The following is a 25,598-nucleotide window of genomic DNA, read 5'->3' as shown; positions in this document are numbered from 1 at the left end:
CCCAGATGGAGCCTCTTGGTTCAAAGGGAAGCAGCTCTGCTGTCTGTCTGGTGAGTAAACCTGGTGTACAGCAGGACATTACACACACTCAGCACCCTGCTCTTTAGAGCCGTGTGGCCTTTTTCTGTGCACATCGTAGAGTGAGGATTAGGCCAATGTGGCTTATAGCCTTTAAATCCTTTGAAACTTGGATCTCTGATGCATTGAATACTTTGCAGCAGTTGCAGAGCAACGTTTAAATTTAAGAATGCGAGGTTTTGCTTCTACGGGCTTCACTGGGGCTTCTGTGTGTCGAATTTAGTAGATACTGAAGTGATGAGTTAGGAGCTTGGAGACTGGGGCTCCTGCACCAAACAGTACAGCCCTGAGCCCCCAGGACAGCTGACAATCCTAAAAACCCATAAGGGTTTATTTTTAAAAAGGGAAAAACTCGTGAATAATGCATGTGGTCAAATCAATCGTGCACGTTCAGAACATCAGTTAATCACAGAAAGAGAATCAGGCTGTGTACTGTGCTTTAATGTTCACTATTGGGAAATTGGGGGGGGGAAGTCCCCTCGTGTTCATTTTTTGACAGTAACAAGCAGCAACAGCAGCTGTAGTTGGCCAGGGCAGGGGCTTGTGCTGGGAGATCACTCTGGAAAACAGAGTTAGTAATGGATTGAAGTTGTGAAGTTGTGGTCTGACCCAGGGCTGTGTCATGAGGATTTTAAAGGGAAGACTTTTCAAATGTGCTCCTAAGTGCTCATCATCTAATGAGACAGAATAAAGAAGAATTCTGTAGGGAAAGAGTGAATAAGAACATGATGGATATGCCACACCACTCAGTTTGACAGTACTTGGGCAGAAAAATCAGATTCTAAAAGGCATTGGGGGTACATTGTTGTGCTTAAGTGATACATGCCATGTCTGAATAATCCAAGTTTTTACGTCTGCTGGAGCTCTTTACTGCTTGAACTCCTTAGCTGATAGAATGAAAACAGGTTTGGGTGGGATTTTATTGTTTGTATGTGGTTTGGTTTTTTTGTTTTGTTTCATTTTGTTTTAAACCAAGTGGGTTATTTGTGCTTCCTTCATGATAGTTAGTTGTACATGCTAACTGGGAACAATTTGATAGGTAGATCTCTAAGCTGTAACTGTGCTTGGTGCCAGCAGAAACCAAGGAAGTCCACAGCTGGGGTTATTGTCTCCTGTTACACCTGCAGGCAGTGAAATCTTTGGGGATTAAGGAAAAAACCCCACCAGGACCTTGCTGCATCTTATGAAAACCAGGCTGTAAGTGACTTTCCCAGCATGTGGCTAAAAGTCCCTTGGCATAGCGGAGAGTTGTCATGGATACTCCAGCTCCGGGACACTATAAAGCCCGTCATTTGTTACATTTATAAAATCTTCAACGCTCTAAAATCTGCTCTCAGTACCATTACAAATCTACATCAAAGCAGATGGTACGATGCTATAAGAATAACCTATTTACCTCCTCAGGCGCGGTGAGGACTTGGTTACTTGTGAAGCTCCAGCAGTGCCCATGAGCCACCACCTGAGCACTGTTGGGACACTCTGATGCAAATAAAGGTAATATTGTCATGGTTTCACTAGAGATCCCTCACTGCTCTGCATGTGTGACTGCCTTTATTAGTCTGAAGTGTTCTGTGTTCCCTTAATTGATTTAAATGACATCGGCTGATGAGCTCAACCTGCAACCCCAGAGCTGTTCTGTAGATTTTGGAAGTTGGGGCAAATGCCAGGATAAAAGGTTGGCTTGGTTATTTGCTTCATGGTAAAGATGTGGGGAGAAATTGTCTTCATGTTAAAGCTGTAAACTAGAGAGTATAAGAAAAGTTGAAAATAAGCCCCATAATTAAGCTGCCTTGTCTTTGGAGCAGGTCTGTGTTTCATAGTCTGGCAAACTCTACCCTATTTCCCTGCTTAATTGCCAATTAGTGCAATAGATCTCTATACATCTCTCTCGAATTAGTTTTAGCTGTGTGCTGACAGATCACAAGGACAAGCCAGCTGAACAGAGGGTGGATCCTGAAAGGCAACTTCTTTGATATTTAGTTAAATATTCAAGGTCTTGCCCAGGGCCTGTTGAAGATAAGAATTTTTCTTGCAGCCATCCCTGCATTAAGCCCTTATTCTATATATGCAATGTATTTTGCAGGAGCACTCAGTTATCTCTGGCTTTGTCCTGTGCTGTCTGTGATGTTATATTCTCCACCCGAGTCAAATCCTGCACTGCTTTTTTCCACCTCTTATGCAGAATATTTGTCTGGTCTCTCTCAAGTGAAGGTGAGCAACAATATAATATTAGAGGGGATTAGGCAGGGGGCAAACCCTCCCTTCATGCTGTCAAAAAAAATACATCGTGTTGGTGGTTTTGAACTTTAAGTGCAGGCCTAAATACAGGAAGTCAGCATTTCTTTCCATCAGTGACTGAACTGAACTTGGATGAATCATTGATAGTATTTTTTTTTTTTTTTTTTTTGCGGGTCAGATGTACTAAATTGCATCAAAGAACGTCTGTGCCATTAAATTAAAAGTAATGGGTTGTATATGTGCTTATAGAAAATGGCCTGGTCTTATTCAGAATGATAGTAATAAATACTAAAAGCTACGTATCCAGCTAGGAGATAAGACAGACGTGTAAAAAGAGTTCTAACTGCAAGTCTTGCTGCTAAAAACCTGTGTTGGTGTTTGGTGACTCCGCTGAGGTTGGTAGTGGTAGAAAAATGTTGCGTTCAGAAGGGAATCAGCTTCTTGAGGTTTTGGTGCAGAAGCTGGGAATGACCCATTGTAAAGGTGCAAAATCCTCTTGTAAAGCAAGAGGGAACTTTCCAAGAACAGTAACTTTTATAAAATAGTTGTGCGGTTTCGGACTTTGAGGGGTTGCAGCATTTTTTCTTGAACATCCAGGGGAAATGGTAAAGCTGTCCTCGTGATGGGGTTGAAAAAGTGATGATGGTACATCTGCACTTAACTGGATCTCCAGTCGTTAGCTTCGGCTTCAGGTACACTCACTTTTCAATGAGAATAAATCAAAAATGCTTAAAAGTCTTAGATACGCTGAAGGCAACACCCACCTCATGTGTAGTTAAACACATCAAAAGGGAAGGAGAGCTTGATCATAATGAAGTTCAGGAACTTAAGAAATTATAGAGGTCACTTTGGATCCCATTAGCCCCAAGCAAAACTGTTTTGAGGAATTTTAGTTTTCTGACCTTCTTTGTACATATTTGAAAGCCACAGCTTTTTACCTAAAGATGATTAAACAGCTTTTTAACATCTGCTGTGTTCATAGTGTGTAGGAAGAACTATTGGTTTGGGTTGCTATTAAGATGGATGGGTTTTTACTTGATTTGGAAGAGGTGTTTAAATATCCTTTGGTTTATGTTTGTGTTCTATTATACTCTGGAAGTGGTGGTGGTGGGGGAAGTACCTTGCTTTAATTTAGTGACTTCCATTCAAAAGGAACAAATGCTTTAAAAACAAAGCACACCTACATCTAGAGGTCAGCTCTGCAGGTGTAAGTGGCAACATCTGTTTAACAGCAAGCAGCAACTCTGTGTAATGATGTGGTACAGAAGTATTTCAAGACAAAGGAAAACTGGGGAAAAATTAGGGGGTAAAAACACCCAGGGACACCAGAACTTGGCACATCCATACTTGTCTCCCTGTTGGCTACTGGGTCAGACTCATCCCAGCCTGAACTGGGACCTCAGAACTGTGAGAGGGGGGTTAAAAAGCTTCAACACTTGAGGTCACTGCACTACAAGGGACTCTGCTGTTTTCTGCCACTCCAGCACACCCAGGTAAAAAGCCCAGACTCTCCTTGCAGACATATTTTGATGGTTTGGGTTTGTGATATTCATCAGGAAACGTAGATCTGGGGAGGAGAGAGAGAATCTTTCTCTGCCTCATGTTTTTAGAAGTCATAAATAATACAGTATAACTTTCCTGGAAAGTGCTTTTGTGCAATCTGAGTATTTTTTTACCCTAATTCATTATCTCTGTAAAGTATCTTATTTTCTTATATATTTGTTTTCCTTTTCCCAGTAATTCCCTGAGCCTGTCAGTTAGTAGCACTGTATATATAATAAAGGGCTTGGCAATTAAAGAACAAGCAAGCAAAAACACCCAGAAAAAGCTTTGGGATTTGGTTATTCAAATCATTGCTTTGTCTCTGTGGAGTGTCTGCAACTGAAACAAGTAAAATCTCTCAGGTTTCATGTGGGGACAGAGCCTTTTGGGGAGGAGGAGGGCCTGGATGAAGAATCTTGGGGCTGGACTCTCCTGCTCTCACTATATGATGCTTGGGAGACCTCAGCACATTGTTAAGAAATGAAGATTTGATGTCCAAGAAGCCCCACTTTAGTCTGTCAGATCAATTAATGTTACAGGCATGATCCTTTACTAAAAGTGCCGATATGAGAGAATTTAATAGGTAGTTCAACCTGATGAGCCAGGAGGCTGTTCCCTGTGCTGTGAAGTGCTCTGTGGCAGTAGGAAGCTGTTGAAGTGATGATGACAAATGGGGTTTACCTGGGGTTACAGAGGTAGCTCAGCAGCGTTGGCTGTTCAGTGGCATCACTGGTTTGGACTTCAGCATTCTCTGAGTATGTAAGCCACAGAGAGAACCAGGCAGGCAAAGCAACAAATTAAGAAGAAAATATTCAGCCACGTTGGACAAGTTAATATGCACGGGACAAATACATACATGAACTGTGCAGATCAAAGACAAGTACTTAATAATGTCTGAATTATGCTGCTCTTTTAGGGATTTGTGCTGATCTGTGAGGTTCCTCCCAGGACGCGGGTATGGGCTGATTGCCTCAGGTGTAGCTCCCGCCTCACGCTTTCTTCTCTGAACAAAACGAAGACATTGCAGCCATAGGCTCTTCATAAATGACCACCCAGGTCTGCTTCTGATGGGCTTAGACATTAACAGGTAAGGATTTACCTAAGTAGGGGTGGGCAAGGAGGTATTAAAATCTTCCTTTCCTATTGGTATCAGTTTCTGTTCGCTCTGAAGAGCTGTGATGTTATTGCTCTCGTGCATCCTCCTATTTAGATCGGGGCTGTGCCCTTTGCAGCATGGCAGGGATCTGGGATTTGCTGGTTATTCTGATTGTTGTCCACTCAAAGCTGGACTGGCCTTGACCCTTTGTTTCAGATTTTTAAAAAAGCAAAACCCAAACCCATGATCAAATACGTGTCACTTTGGATCATGTCAATACACACTGAACTTTCTGACAGGATGGTGAAAACATCTCAGTGCGGGTGGGTCTCTGAGCATGGGCATGAAATGTGGAATTATAGGGATTGCTGTTGGTCTTTCCTGCATTGGTGGAAGTTTCTCCTGTGACCTCTATGGGTCTAGGTTGGAGATGTGCTGTAAACACCGCTAGGTAACAGATACCACCTGGTGTTGGAGTCAGCATGTGAACCCTCTGGCTGCTGCAGCAGCGTTGGACCCTCAGGTATGAAACACAAACCTCTTGCTCGCTGACAAGTGCGGCAGCTCTTTAATAATCACCGAGTCATGCGGATCCAAGATTTGGAAGAGGGTTAAAGCTGCCAAGTTGTAAACCACTGTAATTATAACGGATGCGCTAGAGGTGCGTTGCATCTATTATCCTTACGGAAGACCAGGCTTTGCTACCCTTATCCATAACCCGTTAAAAGTTACTTTGTGATCAGTTCCAGGGATGTAAATGGGCTTTACTAGGTGAAGCGCTACCTAGTATAAATAAAGATGTCAAATAATAGTCCATAACAAAAATCCAGGTAATGGGTGGAGAACTATGGCTTTCACAGTGTACCTAAGTGCCTTATATCTAATATGCCATAAAAGTGTTGCATTTTATAGCCGTGGCTTATATTGAAGGTGAGTGATGTTACATTTCTTAGCCTCCAGTATTCCTTTTGAACGTGCCTTGATCCCCAGCTATATACCAGCAATTGCAGAGCCCAGCAAGATTTTCATTTAAGGACCATATGGGAAAATATCTGACAGGTTGACCTGTCATTTATTAATGACACCTTATGAAATCTTTCTTTTGTTTGTCTTTGCTTAGGTGTTCTTACCTTCCCTTGAAATTTAACTCTTCTCCCCCAGGCAAGCTGATATCATTGTTTGTTTGCTGGGGAAATGAAAAAGATCCGTCTGCTGGGGGTTCAGCTTCAGGCAGGGGAATAAGCAGTGGTAGCACATGAGATCCCTGATAAGGCTCTTGCTCTTGTGAAAGTGCCCTTGGTGATGCAGATGAAAGGTAGATCAGTATGGAAAACATGACCAAGACATTCTTTCTAAACAGAATACTTACATATACACATAAATATATACATAAAGTTGTTCCAGGTGCTGGCAGCTCTTTAAAGGAGCAGCAAAAACTCTTTTTTTTTTTTTTTTTTTTTCAGAGAAATACCACATAAAGAGGCTTATTTGCCTCAGCATAGTCTCCGGTAATTATAAGCTACACCTACAAGAAAAGCCGAAAGCTTTGCCTACAAGCCTTCCTCCTTGCTAATGCAGCTGAAAGACCATTCATTATCCCACCCCAGGTGGAGTTTAAACACAGATCCTTTCCAGACTCCCTGCATCAAAAATAGAGATTCAGGCACGCTCCTGTTCAGCAGCAGAATCAACTACGCACAGAAATATTTTAGCCTTTTTGTGGTGATTTCTGTGTAGGACCACCCATGCTATAGGTATATAAACTGTTTTCTTTGAGTGGTCAGTTGATGTGCTTATTCAGATATTTTACAGAAAACTGCTTTGCATGATGAGTGGTTTTTAACACCAAGTCTAATTGTCAAAGGTTCATGGATAATTGTTAGATAATAGCCATGAATAGCTTCAGTATGATCAGTTAATATGAGCTAGAGAATTGTCATTTCTATAAGCAGCTCTATCAAGTTATTAGAGTTCATTTGAATAACCATTTTTTAAACATTAACTTAGTTAACATTAACTCTTATATGTAGTATGTCAAAATTTATTTTCTTCCCTGATTGAATTGTAGTCCACATAAATGTTGTGACCTTGTAGCTGTTAATCACAAGTGATCTCATGAGCCAGAATGGAACTAGATCAAGAGCAAGACAACTCAAACCCAGACTTGTACATACTGGTTACTCGTGTGATTCAGTTGAGCGAGCTACTGTAGGGAGGTCTTAAATCTGGGGCTTAAATGGCTTTGGGTTATACACAGGTATCATCCTGGCCATTTGCAAATGAATGATTAACGAGCTATAACCTGTACCTTCAGGTTCCTATTGCACTGCCGAGACTATCCACACAAATTATATCTTTGCCAGCAATTCACAAACACAAGAATTAAATCTAGGAAATGGTGTTTTCTTATTCACTGAATTGCTCAGTCTGAGTAACATTTCTCCTCTGCCTTTACCAGTCAGATGCTTTATTCCAAACCCCAGCACTTGGGATCCCAGTTCTTCCAGCACTTACTGGTGTGGTACATTTTCTCTAAATGAGTGGAGTCACCAGCTTCAACGGGACTGTCCATGTGCTTGGGCCCAGGTGTGCTTAAGCATCAGGACTCTCAATAAAGTCATTTTTTGCTGTGTACATCTGACTCCAAAGGCCATTTGGTGCCTGCAGGGCTCTGGAGACCAGGCTTTCCAGCTGTGTTCTGTAACTGGTAAGCTTGAGGCCTGAAGTCCTTAATTTCAATTATCTTGAGAGGTGCTGTAGCCAGACTGCAATTTGTATGTGGCACCTTGCTCTCTGTTAATCCTGAGAAGTGATAGCTGGTGTGCTCGGTGCACTACTTAGCCTATTGAGTTTAACCTATTGAGTAGTTGCTTGTGATCCTGTCTGTGATTCCTGCTTCATCTGTAGTGAACTACAGGCAGCTTAGTAGCTAAACTGAGAGAGTAGATTTCTGTTTTTTTTTTTTTGTTTTGTTTTTTTTTTTTTGTTTTTGTTTTTGTTTTTTTTGTGGTTTGTTGTTGTTTGGGTTTTTATTTTTGGCTTAGTGTGTGTACGGTTTTGTTATTTGTTTTTCATATACTTAATTCTGAAGTGCCCTGCTCAGTTTTCACTTGATGCAATTTTGTACAGTCAGAAGAACCCATCCGTGTAGTTTTCCCATTCAAGATGACCCAAAGCCTCATGTAAAGATCAGAGTTACACCGCTGTGCTGATAAGTTGTAGGTCCAACACTTGCTGGTGCAGGAGCACAAGAGCAGCAATGCTCTTTGTCGATGATTCTGGCCCTCTCCTCCTTAAGAAGCTTTGAGGTTAGTGCATCTTTTGGGGTGTGGGGAAGAAATTATTGCATATAGCAGGTTATTTCCCAGAGAAATATCAAAAATATTTTTCCCCTGGGTATTAGCCTTTCTGCAGTAATCACTCTGTGCAGAAAATACAAATGCCCTGTCTGGGCTGCAAATAAACCGACACTGGAGCGGCGTTGTGGCTGGTTTCATCAGCTGTTTCTGTTCTCTCTAACAGCAGATTTGAGCACACAGCCACAAGCCAGGGCTCGCCTTGCATCATGTTTGTGTTTTCCATTTCTCCAAGGTTTTGAGTCGCTTAATCATGACCTCACTGTAAATATTTAACCAGAGTACCTCTACCTTGTGCAAAGGTAACTCCTGCACCCCTCACCTGAAGCATTCGTCTGGTCTCTTCACATCATCTTGACCAGAAAATTCACCTTCCTGCTCTTTTCCATTTCATGACCTGCAGCCACTGGCAAGAGGCAAGAACAAGACTGGGGACTCACAAAGGCCAGGGAAAGAAGTTATGAAACACATTTAGGCTTCAGCTTTACACACAGGATTCTCAAATTTGATTTCCCCCTTATATTCCTCAAACACACACTGTTTCTTTCCTGTCCTGCCATTCCACGCTGGCGTGGCTGTTCCTGGTGCAAAGCCCTGCAAAAATACCCAGGGAGTTTAGGATTAATAGGTGCTCTTTAGTGTTCCTATCCACAAAATGGATATTGCTCATCTGGAGGTTATGGTCAGTGCTGATGGCTCTAAAGCTCCTTAAGGATATGGTGCCATAAAAAAAAATGCAAAGGCTATTTATTGCTTATTATTTTTTATATGTAATATTTACTGCCTTCCCCTGCCTTCTTGTGTAACATAACAAATGCTGTTCTGCTTCCTAAAGATGTGTGGTAAATCAATTGTTCAACAGTTTTTTCAAGAGTCCTTACTTAATGTTAGTTTTCATGCTCACATTTTGGAAACTATGTAAAATATGCCTTAAATAGCAGAATAAAACAAATGCCAGAGCTCTTACAGCTTCTTCCACCTGCTCTCAGTGCAGAGTTGCCAAACAATTTCAGTGTTTTATAGCCTGTTGCCCCAAATCAAATTCTGTGTTGCTTTTGGTTTAAGGGCTAATAGCTTTTTGAAATACATTAGTGCTTTCTGGTGACAGATCCAAGATTAGCTGTTTATCCATAGTTCCAAGATAAATTCTATAATCCTGTGGCACAGTAAACTTTACGAGGAATTTTACAAGCTTTCATGAGCACATCGTGTTTTAAAATGCTAAAGAAGCAGTTAAGGAGAGCAGAAAACAAAGCGCTGCAGTGTCTGTGTGTGGTGTTTTCTGGTGTTTGAAGTGCGGTGGTGCTGGGAGTGAGGAGGAATGACTGCAGGACGTGCCGTGCGCTGGAAGCTTGAAACACTGCGGAACTGGTTTGCTGGAGGCATATAGATCTTAATAGAACCAACGCCAAGAACAGCCTTAACTCGTCCTCGAGCCAAAATTACTGACAAGCCCTGAGCGTGCGCTTGGTGGCAACAGCACTGAGATAACGGTGTCTGCTTGATTCACCGTCACTGATTGTTCACTTAACGTGATTTTTTGATGCAGTGTGGAGCAGGACATTGCTCTGCTGCCTGTCCTCAGGCAGGAGGTTCCGACAGGATGGGGAAAAGGCAGGAGATTCTGGGGTCACCCTCCTTTCATTGCATGGTTGCAAACTGTGGTTGCAACTTGAGTGAATCCATCTCTTAATGCTTTCTTTCTCTTCTGCGTGGAGAACAGGGGAAACAGCCAGGTGCTGCGATGCGACAGACCAAAGGAGGGAGAATTGATGGGCTCAGCGCAGCTTTTTTCCATTAAAAAATACTCTTCTCTGTAGGATCTTGGGCCCTAGATGTGGATGTATGTTCCTTCAGGGGTTGCATTTCAGAGGCAAGGTCTAGCACATAATTCTCTCTCTGCTTCCTTAAAGATGTCATATCTGTCACCCACAACAAATACTATTGTTGGAAAGAAAACAGAAAATCTTTCTGGCTGTTCTTCTGAAATGAAAGCAGCAATCTTCAAAGCTAAGAACAATCCCTTCAGGGTAACTCAATAACTACTTAGACCATATGAAAACAGACGGTTTGTACTTGTGAGGTATCAAGATTCGCAACTTTTATCAGGCTGGAGCTGCCTGTGGAGACATTTGCGTGTGGCAGTGGCTGGAGTGGTGCCCCCTGGGACTGCACTGGGTTGTGCTTGGGGACAGGGAGGGTTCCTTGATTCCTGCTTTTATAACCGGGGACAGAATCACAGCTGATTTCATTGGATAGAGCAAGTTATAGGTCTTACTTAGCCTTGGGTTGTGCTTTCCTTTGCAGCTCCACCATCCAGTGCGTGCTGTGAGCAGAGCTGACCTGGCTGAAGCTGCTCATCCTCCTCCCGTGTCCTTGCTCTATGTATAACCCTGAGGAGAAAGCACAATACATCCTGAACTCTGGCTTGTATTGTCCCAAATCTCCTACAGCAGCTTCACCCAGCCATTAATCAAGAGGTAGGAGTTTTGACGTGAATGACTTCCCAGCTGAGAATATTTGAAATAAAAAAGAGGCTTCAATCTGAAAATTGTTGCTTTCAGGGGCCTCCACACTGGGCTTGTTGGTTTTGTGGACCCCACCTCCCAAACTAACCACCTACAGCTGGTGACAGGGAATATTTCAGCGGCATTGCTGAGGATTTCAATGTGCTTTTTAGGACTGCTTAAAGATATGAAGGTGGCAGCAGAGAATGCGAGCGTGTGTGCGAGAGGAGAGATCTGCTCAAGATCTCCCTTCCCACACAGGCTCCAGCTGTTCAGAGCAGCTCAGTGCATTGAGATTTACGTGCAGAATGAAGCTCTTGTAAAGCTGTAGCCCTCAGCTGGGTGTCTGACTGCCCTCAAAACTCAGCCCAGGGACACCCAACAAATCAAAAGCAAAGCTGGAGTAAAATCCAGTTTGGTGGGTTTTTTCCCTCCACACCTTTCATTAAACTCCACAAGGATACACAGCACCTTGTATTATATTTAGCTATGAGGTACCACTGAGATATGCACTTGGTATGTTTTGGGAGCTGGTAAAACAGTCGATACACAGATTTCCCCATAATACAACAAAAGGCCACCCAACAGGGAAATTCAATTCCTTACTTCAATGTGTAAACATACAGCTGTCTGTTTCCTGACCTACTTGTGTTTCTAAATGTTAAGAAGTGCTTTGAAGTATTTCTTTTTTGCTGGGATGCAGACCTCTTCAAATTTTCATGAGAAGCATATTTTAAGCTCTGTAAAAAAAACTTATTCCTATCAATAACATTGAATTAGTGTGGTGCAGTACACAAACTGGCTTTCATTAAGCAGTTGGTGCAATCTGTGGTACGTCTTTATTGGGGGGTTTAGATTTTTAAGGTTAAAATAGTGTATTATTTCCAGATGGTCAGCCCACCATTCAGAATCGCAGCAGAAAAACTGCCCTAGTATGTCTGTAACATAGGTTAAGAACAAATCCAGTGCAAGAAATATCTTGATTGTCTAGAAAAAAAAAAAAAGAAAAGACATAAAGCAGCAAGTATTTGTACACACTGGCTTGTAATTCACAGTAGGGTTTTTTTTGTTTTATTTAAGATAGCACTGCAGTACTTCAAGAGCTCTCAAGGAAAGAAAAATGCATGTGTCAGTTTTCCATTGACACCTGTGGCTGCACCATGACCAAGCCTTGAACGCTGGATCTTCAGTCTCCGTGACCCCGAATCGCTTGTTGGGATGAGCTGTGAATTGCACCCAGAGGAGCCCATGGGTTCAGAAGAGGCTTTGAGGCTTGACCTGAACCTGACTACTTGGGATAAGGCAGAGGAGAAGAAATTATTCTTGAGCATGAGCTGTAGCATCTACAAAGTCCTCAGAACCAGGCTTACCAAGCAGCAGAGCAGGAATACTCCATGTCCAGGATCTCTTCTGTGGTAAGAGAGGCCAGATTGGTCCAGGAAGCAAGATCAGGCGTTTAGAGAGAAAACTAAACCCTGAAAGGATTTATTATATTTAAGCAAATTGACTTCTTGTCTAGGTTTTCTTTGCACTATGGGATCTGCCCTTGTGACAGTCACAAGAAAGGCGGCCCCAATGTTAATTGGAACAGGGACAGGTTGCAAATTGGTGCTGGGGATCTTTGGGGATTTCCCTGCTTTCCGCTGGCGCAGACGTACGGCAGTGCTGATGAACGGGCCGTCAGCTCGGTGGGCTGGCCCTGAACTTCAGAGAGCGGTGGCCAACTGAGCTCTTGTGCTAAAGGCTCTTGGTTTGATGCTGGGCCGCTCGGCTCTGTCAGCTCTTGACTTCCCTGGGAATTTAAAACCCACTTTTCCAAAGGTCTTTCGGTATCTTTTAGTTTGCACATAACATGATAACAGTGTTCCCTGGCTCAAATGAGATGTTCGGAAGGTCTATGTGATAATGAGGTGCTGAAATGATATGAGCTGTTTAGGTGTCTTCTGTAATAAAAAGAAATAAGTGGGAATTTTTTTCTAGTTGCACCAAAAGTCAATATTTAAAACATGTTTTCTTAATTTTTCAATCGTTTGTCAAGATTTCAGTTTTTCAATTTTTTGACAAGCTGAAACTTTTCTAACCAGCTTTAATAAGAACAGAGTAGAATGGAAGAGATTATTTTGGTTGGAAGGAAAATTATCTAAGAATTAGATTCTGATCATCAAGCTGACTACTAAAGTTCAAAGCAGCAAAACTGAAGAGTAGTTGAGCTCTAAGCTCTGATTTTGCTTTTTCTCTCAGTTCTTTCTCTTCTGAACTCAGTCAAGAGTTGAAGCCATTCTAGAAGCTTTAGAAATGCTGCTCGTGAAAGATACTTATTGATAACCATTGCAGAGATGTCTTTTTAATATCCTTTAGGGGAACCATAAAGTAATTTCATAAGCTAAAAGTACAATAAGTTGCTTGTTTTTTTGCAGCTTTTGCCTGATATGTCAGTGATGCGCTGTGCCTGCTCACAGCCTGAGTGTAAAAAAGCATGAGAATCTGAATAGAGTCATTGTGATGTAGAACTAAGTATGTTCCCAAACTTTGAAGATAAAACTGAAGAAAGTTACTTTCGTGCATTAGTTGTTGAGTAGTGGAAGAAAAACTAAAGGCTGGAGATAAAGAGTTCACCCCGCGACGTTAAATACTTGCCTGAATTACTGTCAAAAGTGAAGCCAGAGAGAGCAGACAATGTGCCACCAACTTTTTAATATTAGATTCTGCAAAAAATATTATTTTTGCAGGTGCTTAGTCATTTCACAAGATTGGGCTTCACAAGAGCAATAAACTGAAGGTCCAGAGAACTGTGACGTGTCGGTGACCATTGTGATGCGGGCACCGCTGTGTGTTCTGGAACAGTGTGGGGCTGCAGAAGCTGTTTGGACGTCAGGGAACAGCTTCCTGCACAGAGAAAAACACCCCAGTGAGGAACAAAGAGCCCACGGGTGATATTGAGCCTTGAATTCACCTGACCCGATGAGGGAGGAGTTTTCTCAGAGGTGGCAAAGAAACACAATTAAAACTGAATAACTGGGAAATCTCGAAAGCCTAAGAGAAAAAATGAAGGATGGGTAACTCCTGGGTGCCACCTCAAGCCTGAAAACAAAGAAGAAACTGAATTGCACTGGCAACACTCCAGCCAGAACTGTAAGATTTTGAGGAAACAGCTCATGGCTTCCAGTTGAACCCTTGTGGTTTGTTGTTCTGTTTGTTTATTGTGTTTTTTCCCTGTCTTGCAGATCATGGTTTTCATACAGGGATTCAAAGACAGAGAGATTAATGCAGTTCAAGCCGATTGATCTAAGAAGACCTCAACATCTACTTGCTTAGGCTGGTGTTTCCAAAGCTGGCAGTGTGGATGTTCAGAGCTTTGCTGCGTCCGCTGAAGAACACACCACGCTGGCAGTGGCTCCAGTAAGTAGCAAGAAAGCAAGTTTTCTGCCTGGTTTACACGTACCAGAACACACAGAGTCTGCCCGCAATGCGGCATGGTGTTCTACTCCCATCATAGACGTCCAAAGTGATCAGAATAACTTCTGGAAACCAAGTTATTTTGGTATGTTTAATTCTTCTTTCTAACTGGCAGCTAGCGTTTGGTGTATTTTAAGGAGCAGAGACTTTAGCTAAAGGATTAGTGCGTCATTAATCATTCCATTGAATATTCATTATTTAATGGAACTTCCCCCCCAGAAGGAGAGAAGCAATTATTTTGGCTGGCACTTGAGAAGCGCGTGTGTGCTGTTGGTAGAACTCCACTGCACTGGGCAAAAATAGAATTTTTCTATTAGGCATGCAAACTGATCTTCTCTCCCCAATACTGATAAATACCCTTGATTTATTCTTCTTCTCTAGTTAGCAACAGTGTGTCATGCTTTTTTTGGTAGGAATGTAATGAAAAGGGAAAAAAAAATGAAAAAAGAAAAAACCTAAACTCTGAACACTGCAGTGGGTGTTGTGCTTCTTGGTGAAACCCAGACTGGGAGAGTGGGGTCTTGACAAACCTTCTTAATGTTCGGATAAATACAAAATGGTAGCTTGCTAGAAATTTTCTGAATAAAAGAAATTGAGGGAAAATTATTGTTGCTGCTCTAAGTAGCCCAGTGGCAGGAGCCCCTGTGGAATGTTCAGTGTTACAAATCTGTTCAAGAGAGGCAGATGGTTTTTTCCAGGGTGCCTCTCCACCCCAAAAAGCCAGTGCTGACTCACAGAATCCCAGAGTGTCAGGGGTTGGAAGGGACCTGGAAAGCTCATCCAGTGCAATCCCCCCATGGAGCAGGAACACCCAGATGAGGTTACACAGGAAGGTGTCCAGGCGGGTTGGAATGTCTGCAGAGAAGGAGACTCCACAACCTCCCTGGGCAGCCTGGGCCAGGCTCTGCCACCCTCACCAGGAAGAAGTTTCTTCTCAAATTTAAGTGGAACCTCCTGTGTTCCAGTTTGCACCCATTGCCCCTTGTCCTATCATTGGTTGTCACCGAGAAGGGCCTGGCTCCATCCTCCTGACACTCCCCCTTTCCATATTGATCTTCATGAATGAGGTCACCCCTCAGTCTCCTCTTGTCCAGCTCCAGAGCCCCAGCTCCCTCAGCCTTTCCTCACACGGGAGATGCTCCACTCCCTTCAGCATCTTGGTGGCTGCGCTGGACTCTCTCCAGCAGTTCCCTGTCCTGCTGGAACTGAGGGGCCACAACTGGACACAATATTCCAGGTGTGGTCTCCCCAGGGCAGAGTAGAGGGGCAGGAGAACCTCTCTGACCTACTGACCACCCCCTTCTAACCCACCCCAGGTACCATTGGCTTCCTGGCCACAAGGGCCCAGTGCTGGCTCATGGTCACCCTACTGTCCCTAGGACCCCCAGGTCCCTTTCCCCTACACTGCTCTCCAACAGGTCATTCCCCAATTTATACTGGAACCTGGGGTTGTTCATTCCCAGATGCAACATGCTACACTTGCCCTTGTTATATTTCATTAAATTTTTCCCGAACAGCTCTCCAGCCTCAGGAGTTTTGCCCCATGAGGCCAGCAGCAGAAAACTTTTCTCCTCTGTAACAGAGATGATTTGCAGCTGGGTTGGTGAACTTCCCAGGTGATGGCTGTTTGAAGCCCTGCTGGCCAACAACAAAGTCTGCACTGTGTGGTTCTACTCTATAGAAAGAAAAGCAGCAACAACAACACACCTGGGGAAGTTTTTGAAGTTAATCCTCCTGGATGGTATGGGGGAGCTGTTTGGCTGGCTGGTAAATGTGTGTGCTTTCTTAATTTTTAGTGCTCATGCTATTTCCCCCACAGAGGATATTTTTTGTTTGTTTTCCTGCAGGTTTTTTGGACGTGTTTCTTTCCCCTGGCATGCTGTTCCATCGTCACAGCGCCCAGCTGTCCTGTAACTGGACACAGCAACACGGGGTCACCAGAAGGTGCGTTGTGGCTTTTTCTCTCCATCCCTGCTTGCTTTGGGGACTTAATTCTGCTCCTTTCTTGGGGGGCCAAAATTACTGTCCTTGTCCTTCAGCAAGGAGCTGCTTCAAACTGTTGCATTCACTTTTTAAAAGGTTATTCAGACTTTTTTTTTTTTTTTGCGTTAGGGTCATATTATGTAATAACCATGTGCCCAACTTCCTTAAATCTCTTTTTATAAGCAGTATTTGATATTTTAAATAGATCTTGCTGTTTCTGTGTGATGTGACAGTGGGAGCGCTGGGTAATGCAGGACTAGGGCTTCTTTATCCAAGACTGTTTTCAAATAAGTAGTTTTCTGTTTGCACAAATATTTCTGCTCCTGATACTCTTTATCATGTTTATCGTGTGCCAGCGCACTCCTAAAGAGCCCCCGCACCTGCAGCTGCCATGAGAGCTTCCCCTTACTGCCAGCAAAAAGCTTTCATGGTTTTGAGGAATTTGTAAGGTAGTTCTGGCTTCATGTCACCAGAATCATTCACAACTGGGCCCTCGTGCTGGAATAATGAACCTGAGCGCGGATGATGGACTGACCACGTTATTTTAAGGTCTCACTGTGAGTTATGTGCCTGTCGCAATTCTTGAGGTTTGTAGCAGGGTTCTGGGTCTGAATGTAGAAACCATAAAAGATTTCTTGTGCAGCTGGTATTAAATTAAAACTCCAGATCCTTTAAAGCAATTTTAGGTTTGTTTCCATGACATTGATGTTTGTTTGTTTGTTTCTCCTTTTTAGTTATGGCTTGAAGGTGAGAGAGGGTGTTCTTCTTACACGTTGAAAAGTTGCCTTGTAGGATATGATGACTCAATGTTGTTCACATTTTCATTCCCTTTCAATGTCATCTTTCTGAAAAGCAGGGTTAACTGTGGCAAATGGTTAAAGCTCTGAGTAGGTGGCTTTACTGTGATTGTTCAGCCATAGCCGTCTTCTCAGATTGAGGATACAGAGTATTTTGGCATGAAAATTTTGGATTTGAAGTGTAGTTTATGATGGTTACCGCTACATCTTTTTAGTGTTTGTAGTGTGGAAGATCCTTGCTAACCAGCTCGGTGCCAGCGCTGCAACCATTCCCTTCCCTGGCACAGAATATTTGGGGAGCCATATCTGGAAGCAGGATGGTTTGCTTTGCTTGATTAAATGCATGTGTAGAGCAAGCCACGGTTCTGAGTTCAGGGACAGAGCTTTGACCTGGGAGAGCTGGGAGCAAAGTTCGTGCCAGGACCACTCAGCACCCCTGCGGGCAGCGAAATCAGAGATGCTCAAACTTTCTGTGAGACTGAATTGCAAATCGCTGCCCGGGACAGTGGTGGAGTCACCATCCCTGGAGGGGTTTAAAAAGGCGTTTAGACCAGGTTCTCAGGGACATGGTTCAGCGCTGGAGTTGGGTTATGGTTGGACTCTGTGATCCTGAGGGTCTCTTCCAACCGAAATGATTCTGTGATTTATTTATTTTTTTTTCTCGTGACAATCCCTGTCTAAATGTAACGGTCTTACCCCTCGGCTGCACGTTCCCGGAGTTACCCCCAGGCTGCGCGTTCCGATGTTACCCCCGCTGTGCGTTCGCGCTGTCCGGAGCCGCTGCCCGGCTCTGGCCGCCCCGCTGGCGCTGCCGGGGGGATCCGAGGGGACCCGCTCCCCCATCCCCGGGCGGGAGCGGCAGCCGGCGGGGCCCGCGCCGTGCTCGGCGCTCCATCCCGGGATTTCCCGGCAGCCGCGGCGCGGCGGGGCCGCTCTCCGCAGGCGCGGGCAGTGCGCGGAGCGGCGCTCTCCGTGCTGCAGCCCGCCGCCGTAGTGACTTTCCCTCCTTCCCCTCCCCGTGCGCCGAGAGGGGCGGGAGCCCCGCGCCCGCCCCCCGCTCTGCCCGCCCTTCCGCGGTGCAGCGAGGCGGCGAGGCCGGGGGGGGCGGCGCGGCCGGCAGGGCATGCCCCGTCCGCGCAGCGCAGCAGCGGCTCCGCGCCCCCCCGCGCGGCCGGCGGAGGCAGGCGCGGCGGCGGCGCTGCCGCAGGGCTCTCCGGCCCCGCCGGCGCCCGGGAGCCGAGGCGCGGTCGCCCTGCGCGGGGCATGAAGTTGCGGCGGCGGCAGCGCGGCGGGCGGAGCGGAGCGGGGCGGGCGGCCCCGGCGGTGGCGTCTCCTTTTTGGGGCCGTAGCCCCGGGGCGGGCTTCGGCGAGCGGCGCTTCTCCCCGCCGGTGAGCCCGGGGCCGCGCTCGGGCGCGCCGCTCCCCGCGCAGGCTCCGCGCCGGGCGATGTGCGCGCAGCGGCGGGCACCTGGCGGAGTGCTCCCTTAGCCCTGCGGGCAGCGCGGCGGCTGGCGGGGCCCCTCGGGAAGTTTGATGGCTTCTTTGAGGAGAGTCAAAGTCCTGCTGGTGTTAAACTTGATCGCGGTGGCTGGCTTCGTCCTCTTCCTGGCCAAGTGCAGACCCATCACGGCCAAGAGCGGCGACTCCTTCCATGACATCCATCCCAGGGCAGAAGTGGCCAACTTGACAGCCCGTGGCATCAGCTCCATCCAGGATGCGGTGCTGAAGAGGCTCTCCCTTCTCGAAGATATAGTCTACAGGCAGCTGAATGGTAGGAAATAGTTCTTTTTTGGGGTACGGTTGTGGGTAGTGAATCGAGGCAAAGAGCGGGTGCACAGCTTGCTTGAAGTTTGCATGATAGAACCGTGCTTTTTACTGTATTATCGTGCAAATGGAGTCTCAATGGACTGTATCAATTTAGTGTCTGATTTCCAAGTTCCGCCTGTGTTTAAAGCTCAGAGTACCTTGCGCAGGATGGGAGGAAAGCATAATAGCGTAGTGCTGCCTTTCAGCTTTATAGTAGCGGTCAGGAAATTACAGTGTCACGATTTCTGCATCAAATGAGAAGGGTGTTCGGTGGGAGAATATGGTTGGAGCACCACGCAGTATATTGATTGTGGGAATGGCATTTACTACTACAGAGTAGGGTTTTGGAAAGGAGTTTTTAAATGGCTAAAATACCTTGCATGATTTGAGTGCAGAAGGTCAGAAAACAAAATGCACTTTCTCTAATAAGTTAAGCAAACTGTTTAGTATCTCCTATGGCTCAGCATTGACAGCTGCTAATTAAAATCTCAAGCAATGCTTCTCTTTATAGCATAGTGAAGGGATTTCTATTAAACTCTCACCAGGTTCAGTAGTTCTGAGATGTAGAGAGGGAGTTTTAAAGACGCTGTGTGGGATAGAGAAACACGTTGTAAAGACATAAGAAATCTAGGTGAGGTATCTAATTAAAACACTGACTGCGGAAGCTCATTTTTTTTAAATTATTCCCGGTAGGTTCACAACTGGGAATGTAATCTCAATCAAGAGTCCCATTTATTGCTTCCAATCTCTGTAGCTCTAACGAATGTGAGTTTTCGTATTGCAGACTTAGCAGAGTTAATGTTTTTGGCGATGTCAGTGTGATTCTTTCTCTGAGTTTGGAATATAAAGCGAAGGCGTGATTCTGTGCCATGCTGAACGTCAAGCCGGCTGTGCTGTGTCTCCGTATTGACTCAGAGCTATTGCTGGTTCTGTTCCTGCACCGAGGACGTGAGGCAGGTGCAGGAACACAACACACCTTCCCTGGCGCAGAGTGGTTGTTTCAGTGTCTGTGCTTCAGGGAAGACACTACACAAAACAAGAAGCACTTAGCCGAGAAAAGTGCTTTTTATATTGCTACTTTATACACTTGCATGAAAAACCCATCCTGCGTCTGAAAGCGCCTGGCACAGGAGGTGTGGAAGCTGCACTGTTGGGTGACAAACAAGGTGAAACAAAAGAGTAACAAGGAATAAGGTAGAAAGCTCAGTTATTTACAGTCAAACTGTGAAACTGGTTGCTTCTGGATATTGCTCAGGCAGAAGTTTTGAGGAGGGTTTAGGTGCTCGTTTAAAAAGGGGCGATAGCTGCAGTGCAGCACAGGAGACCTCATCCTAGGACCTCGGTGTTGGACAGGTAATCGTGATACTGTCTACCGTTGCCACAAATACAGAGGGAGAACTGAAATGTAACTTATTACCTTTCTTCTGTAGAGATGAACCTGGGAGTCCGTGCCCCGCTGGGTGCTGCTTTTGGAGCTGGCGGCACTTGCGGCAGCTCTGAACGTGGGTCTGTGGGGCGCTCGGGTATGTTCTGGGTGTCGTACGGTGGTCTGCGTGGTGCTGAGGAACAGCCATGCACCTAAAGACCGGGGCAGGCAGAGAGGTAACAGATACGTGGCCCATACCACAAACATTTTCTTAGGGCAGACGGAAAGCTGAGCGCATAAATGTGACAGCTTGTCTGGCCTCTGCGTACCGGGGTGATTTATAGCAGCGCTGATGAGCCGGGCTAAAAAATAGCTCTGGCGTAGCAGTTATATAACTGTGGGTCAAGTATATATTTGGTACCTGTGATTTTTAGAAAAGTACGATGTGCTCTGTTCTCCGAGCGATGTCTGTGTGTTGTTGCGCTTCAACAAGCTGTGGGTTTAGAACGTGGTGTGGGCGGCCAGGTGAACCCAGCACCAGCCGGTGCTAAAAACAAACCACCGAGGCAGCCCAGAGGACTGAGGGTGCGGAGGCGGCTGGACCAGCTTCCCCACCACGAGTTTTCTGTGCCGAAGTCATTCTGGGCACTTGAAATAATACCTAAAGCTCCGATCTTAGTGCTTGCTTGAAGTGTGCCAATATGAGCTCATTTCTTTCTTTCTTTTTCCTTTTAGGATAGGGAAGTTGCACATTGGTGTGAAGTGTCTAACAAAATCCACCATATGCTCTTAGACAAGCTCCCTGCAAAACGCAGCCACCAAGAGAATTCTCTTTCTCTCATGTAAGGTTGTGTTTTGTTTCAATTCTGACCTGTGGTTTGGCACATATAAAATGTTAGAATCTGGTGTATATATATTGTGTGGCACGTGGAAAACCTGCACCTCAGGGAGCATCAGGAAGCGTTTGGCCAAAGAAAGAAACTAAACTGCAGTTTGGGTGCAGTCAGCTATGGATTTTTTTCTGCGTTATAGGACTTGGCTGGATTTCAGTGGGAGTTGAAGCCATATTTGAAAAACCGAATCTCTTAAAAAGCTCCATTCTGTAAAGATCAAATGAGCAATCTGATCATACCATTGCCGTGGTTTGGGTTTTTTTGAGTCTTGTAGTGTAAAGCAGACTGGAAATAGCAGCGCTCTCTGGTATGGCAGCCCTCATTTTGTATGTATATAAGTCTATTTATTTATTTCTGTAAATGTTGGCCGTGAAAACAAGCTAAACAACACTGCCTGGGGGCTGGTGTAGGAGCTATTTTACACAGTTGTTCCTTTCGAAGGGCATTTCTCTATGGTGCCGTTCTGGCAGTAACTCCCTCTTAGTCCTGTTTGTGCAGGAGTTGCTGTCCCCTTGTCTCCCTCCTTTTTTTGGCCTAAAGCTGACTGAGAACTGTAGGTGTGTTTTGTTCTTTTAAAGAGTTTATTATTGCCCCTTAGTTCGTTGCACGAGTCTTGTGGGTTTTACCTTTTGCTTTTTTTGTTGCTTTTTGCTGTTCTCCACTTGAATGGCTCCCACAGTCACAAAGAAGTACGAGGGCGTCCTTTGAAATGGAGGGGTTTGTATGTGCAGGCACTTATCTGACAATTCAGAGGGTTTTTAATTTCTGTAGTCACTTTTATGGATGGAGATTTCTGTTCAGCAGATGTTCAGAGAAAGCTAATGAAGGCCTGGAAGGAACGTGCATGTTTTACTCCGGGTATTAACTACAACTTGTCTTTTTGATCCAAACCTCATTTTTTGTGTGTTGACATTTACATAAGCAAAACTTGTGGTCCAGATTATCTCCAACTTAATGGAGATTCACACAAATGAACTCTTCGGTTGGGTCTGTGTTTACAAAGAGAGGGCTTCTGTGCTAATTAGCTCATGAGGAGCTGGAGCAAATAAAGACCTAGAAGAGAATATTCAGCTTCTGCCACAACCGTGGGCCTCCTGGGCAGCACTGGGAAAACGCTTGGATTTACCCATCCAGAGGAGTTTGTGAAATAATGCATTTGTAGGATCCTCAGACAACAAAGGTGGGCCAATTTTTAGCATCAAATTATTTCTAGGATGAGCGACATGACTTGAAGAAAGCCGTAGTTTGCCTCCTGCAACGCAGCAGGAGAGAGGATGAAGCTGATGTTTGCCCTCAGCCATCCCTGCCCAGCATAGGAGAAGCATTCAGAGCTTGGTCGTTATCTGAGAGCCTGTTGGGATGTCCAGGGTCCATACGCAGCTTTCCTTACGTGTGCAGAGCGCTGGGGCTGCACCCGTGTTGATTATTCATCCCAGGTAAGACAAACAAGCCTGGATCTGATTTTGTGTGTTGGTTTTTGTCTCCATCCTTCTGAGGCTGATCCTACCCAAGTGTGAGCGATCCCCTGTTCTAAAGCCTGTTTGCCAGAAGCTCTTGGAGTCAATATATGAAGAGTTTAGTCATTAAATAGCGCTGCTAGCTTGAGAATAAGAAGCGCAGGAGGGAGGGTGCTCTAAATAAACCCTTAGTTTGCGCGTGGGGAAGCTGTGATCCATCTCTGCTGTAGCTGAGCACCCCAGACAGCTGTCAGTGCAGCAGTTCTGCTGGTCCCTGTCACCTGAGGGACCTCCTGGGTGCGCTGCGGTGAAACCTCCGTGTCTGTGTGTGTGCACAGAGCTCTGGCTCTTAGATTACAGCCTCCTTGAAGGCTCTAAACACCCTCTCTAGCGCTTTTGGGTGTACACACAACAGCTGAATCTAGTAGGTGCTCGGCTGCCTGGAAGCCAATGAGACAGGAATGATGTGGCATCTTTCTGAGTGTGGTGAAAAAAAAACCCACATAAAAATCCTTCAAGCTAAATATTAGTAAGACAGAAAACACGGTGAAAGGGTGTTGCTGACTCATCCTCAGCTCTTCTTGTACATTTTATGTTGTCAACTCACAACAGATTATGTGTAAGATCAGGGAGAATAAAAGCTATTTGCAAATTGTTGTAAATGAGAGGTCAGTGATGAAGAATCACTGATGCTGGCCAGACAGTGGGTGAGCAGAGAGGGCTTTCCCCTTCGTGCTAAACAAGTGCACAAAGAGTACAAAAAAAAAAAAAAAAGTCGAAGAACAACTTAAAATCCTTGGTGATTAAATAAGCCCATGTTCATTTTTCAAACAAGTTTGCATCTGTGCTTTTGCACGTGGAATTATTTGCACATGCCTAGATCTGAACGAGTGCCCGCCAGCAGCCTCCCTGCACACAGACTCTGCTCGCGGCTGCTTATCCAATTAGGAAATGAACTTTGGGGGGGTTGTGTGTGGACACCGAGGCTGATACTGAAACACAGCCTTCTGCACGGCCTTGCTATCCCCCTCGTAAAGTGGCACTTAATTAACTTAAAACACTTTAAAGATATGTGGATTTACTTCCCATAAGGATAAGATAATGCTTATCTTCTGTAACACTTATCATCTTCAAAGGTCATTACAAACTTAGTTAACTACTGCGCATAAAAATTATATATGTAAATAAGGCAGATTAAAAGCAGTTCTAGCAACCATTTAGTAGTATTTAATAGCGTTATGCTCACAGACTAGTAATATGAAGGTTTTAACAGGTAATATATTAACTAAAATGCTAAGAAATTCTCTAATTAAGATAAACCTCTAAGTGTAAATAATGGAGAGCAGGGAAATGCAGTTTGTAGGCAGAAGAGCCCAAACTTTTAAATCATGTTAATGAAATAGAATGGCTTTCTTTGCAAGCACAACCTCACCAGGCGAAATCCCTTGATATGTGAAATGATGTTGTGAAGATAAAGCAATAGGAATGGGGTGAGTTCTGTATTGGTGACAGTTGTCACCAGAATCTGAGATGCTGTTGCCCTGTCTGTCCCGCTGCTGTGATGTGTCTGAAGTCAAAACCAACTGTATTTTTGGTATAGCCTTGTATAGATGCATGGTAAAAATTGCAGCTTTAATATTTATCATATACCTAACAGAACGGGTTGCCATATTCACTGTTAAGAATAATGCAAAATATCCAGATTCAGTCCATGCTTTTAGAAATTCTCAGTCTAACTTACCAACTGCAGGCCAGTGCACAGGCTTGAGACACCTGAGAGCTCGTGTCTAAATCATTCTGATCAGGTTCATGGAAATTGGGTCTGATACCAATGAAAGAGTGAATGAAAGAAATACATCTTAGAGTTAAAAGATGAGGCTTCAGATAGTCATTTAGGAGGCATCTGGAGGCTTAGACGTTAATGTGACATTTAGTTTACAACCCGGCTGACTAGGAACTGATAGATAATTTTTGTTTTCGATAGTTGTTTGGCATCATCATCCGAACATTCACTGTCATTGGCGATGAATGAGTAATAAGCCAGTAGCACATTTATCATGCAGAGACAACACAGGATTCACGAGATGCAACAACAGCAGTGACTAGAGAATAGTGACAATGCTGGTATTTTATTCTTGCATATTAATTCAGGTCTGCCCAAAAGGAGATGGTAGATTTCCGAAGGTACATTAGATTTATGCTGCTAAATTAGTTGGGCAGATTTTAAGAATATTTTTATAAGGCTTAAAAAAAGAAAGGTGATGTCATGATGTGAATTACAGTATTATTTCCAAGCCTCAGTCCGGATCAGCGCCGTGCTATTGTGTCTCCAGTAAGGGACATTTGGAATTGGATGCATTTGGCAAAACATGGGCATGTAGTGACATTTCGGTGCCTGAAGGCTCCAGCTGCCGCTCCAGAGGGGCCCGACTCAGCCGTCACCGCCTGTCACATCTGCTGGGCTTCCATGGCGACTCGGGTACTCCGAGGCCTTTGGGCTTTTGTTGAGACGACACAGTCTCACGCCTGCTGGGTTGGGATCTTCTGCTTCGATCAGGGAGGACAGACGGACAAAGTTGGCTTGAGGTGTGTGCTGTCAACGCACTCAGATTTTGGGGAGTTCTGGTCTGTCTTGGCCACCGTCTTCCCTCGTTCCTTCTCTGCCAGTAGAAAGCGTGTGCATTTCGAATGAGAAAATGCTGTTATGTAGCTCGTGAGCAAATCTACCTGTTAATAAGGCATAGCACAAAAGAAAACAGAAATCCTTCTCAGGTAATTAAGAAGGTTTTAATAATTCTGTGATTTATGCCACTAATCTTTATCTAAAACTGAACAATCTGGTCCAGATGTTAGGCAGGCTGGCAGGCCGCCAGCTCGCACAGATGCACCTGCGTCCCCAGGTAGGTGAGGACATTCTGCATGCTGAAATATTAAACTTTAAAAAGGAGACCTTTTTTTAGGATAAGAAGTGCTTACTGAAGTCTGCAAAGTGCTGTTCAAACTGAATAGTCATAGTATTGACC

General features: G+C 44.7%; 1 protein-coding gene across 1 annotated transcript in view; it reads left to right on the top strand.

Moving 5' to 3' along the window:
• Window positions 1-18,202: 18,202 nt before the first annotated feature.
• Window positions 18,203-25,598, top strand: part of GALNT17 (polypeptide N-acetylgalactosaminyltransferase 17) — a 210,317-nt gene continuing 202,921 nt past the window's right edge. The window contains exon 1 of the mRNA XM_082068448.1: window positions 18,203-18,824. Coding sequence (XP_081924574.1) covers window positions 18,587-18,824 — 238 coding nt within the window. The 5' untranslated portion in view covers window positions 18,203-18,586. The remainder of the gene's footprint in view (window positions 18,825-25,598) is intronic.

The sequence above is a fragment of the Streptopelia decaocto genome (assembly GCF_964273445.1).
Source record: "Streptopelia decaocto genome assembly, chromosome: 18".
NCBI lineage: Eukaryota > Metazoa > Chordata > Aves > Columbiformes > Columbidae > Streptopelia > Streptopelia decaocto.
This window is presented reverse-complemented; position numbering and strand designations above follow the sequence as displayed.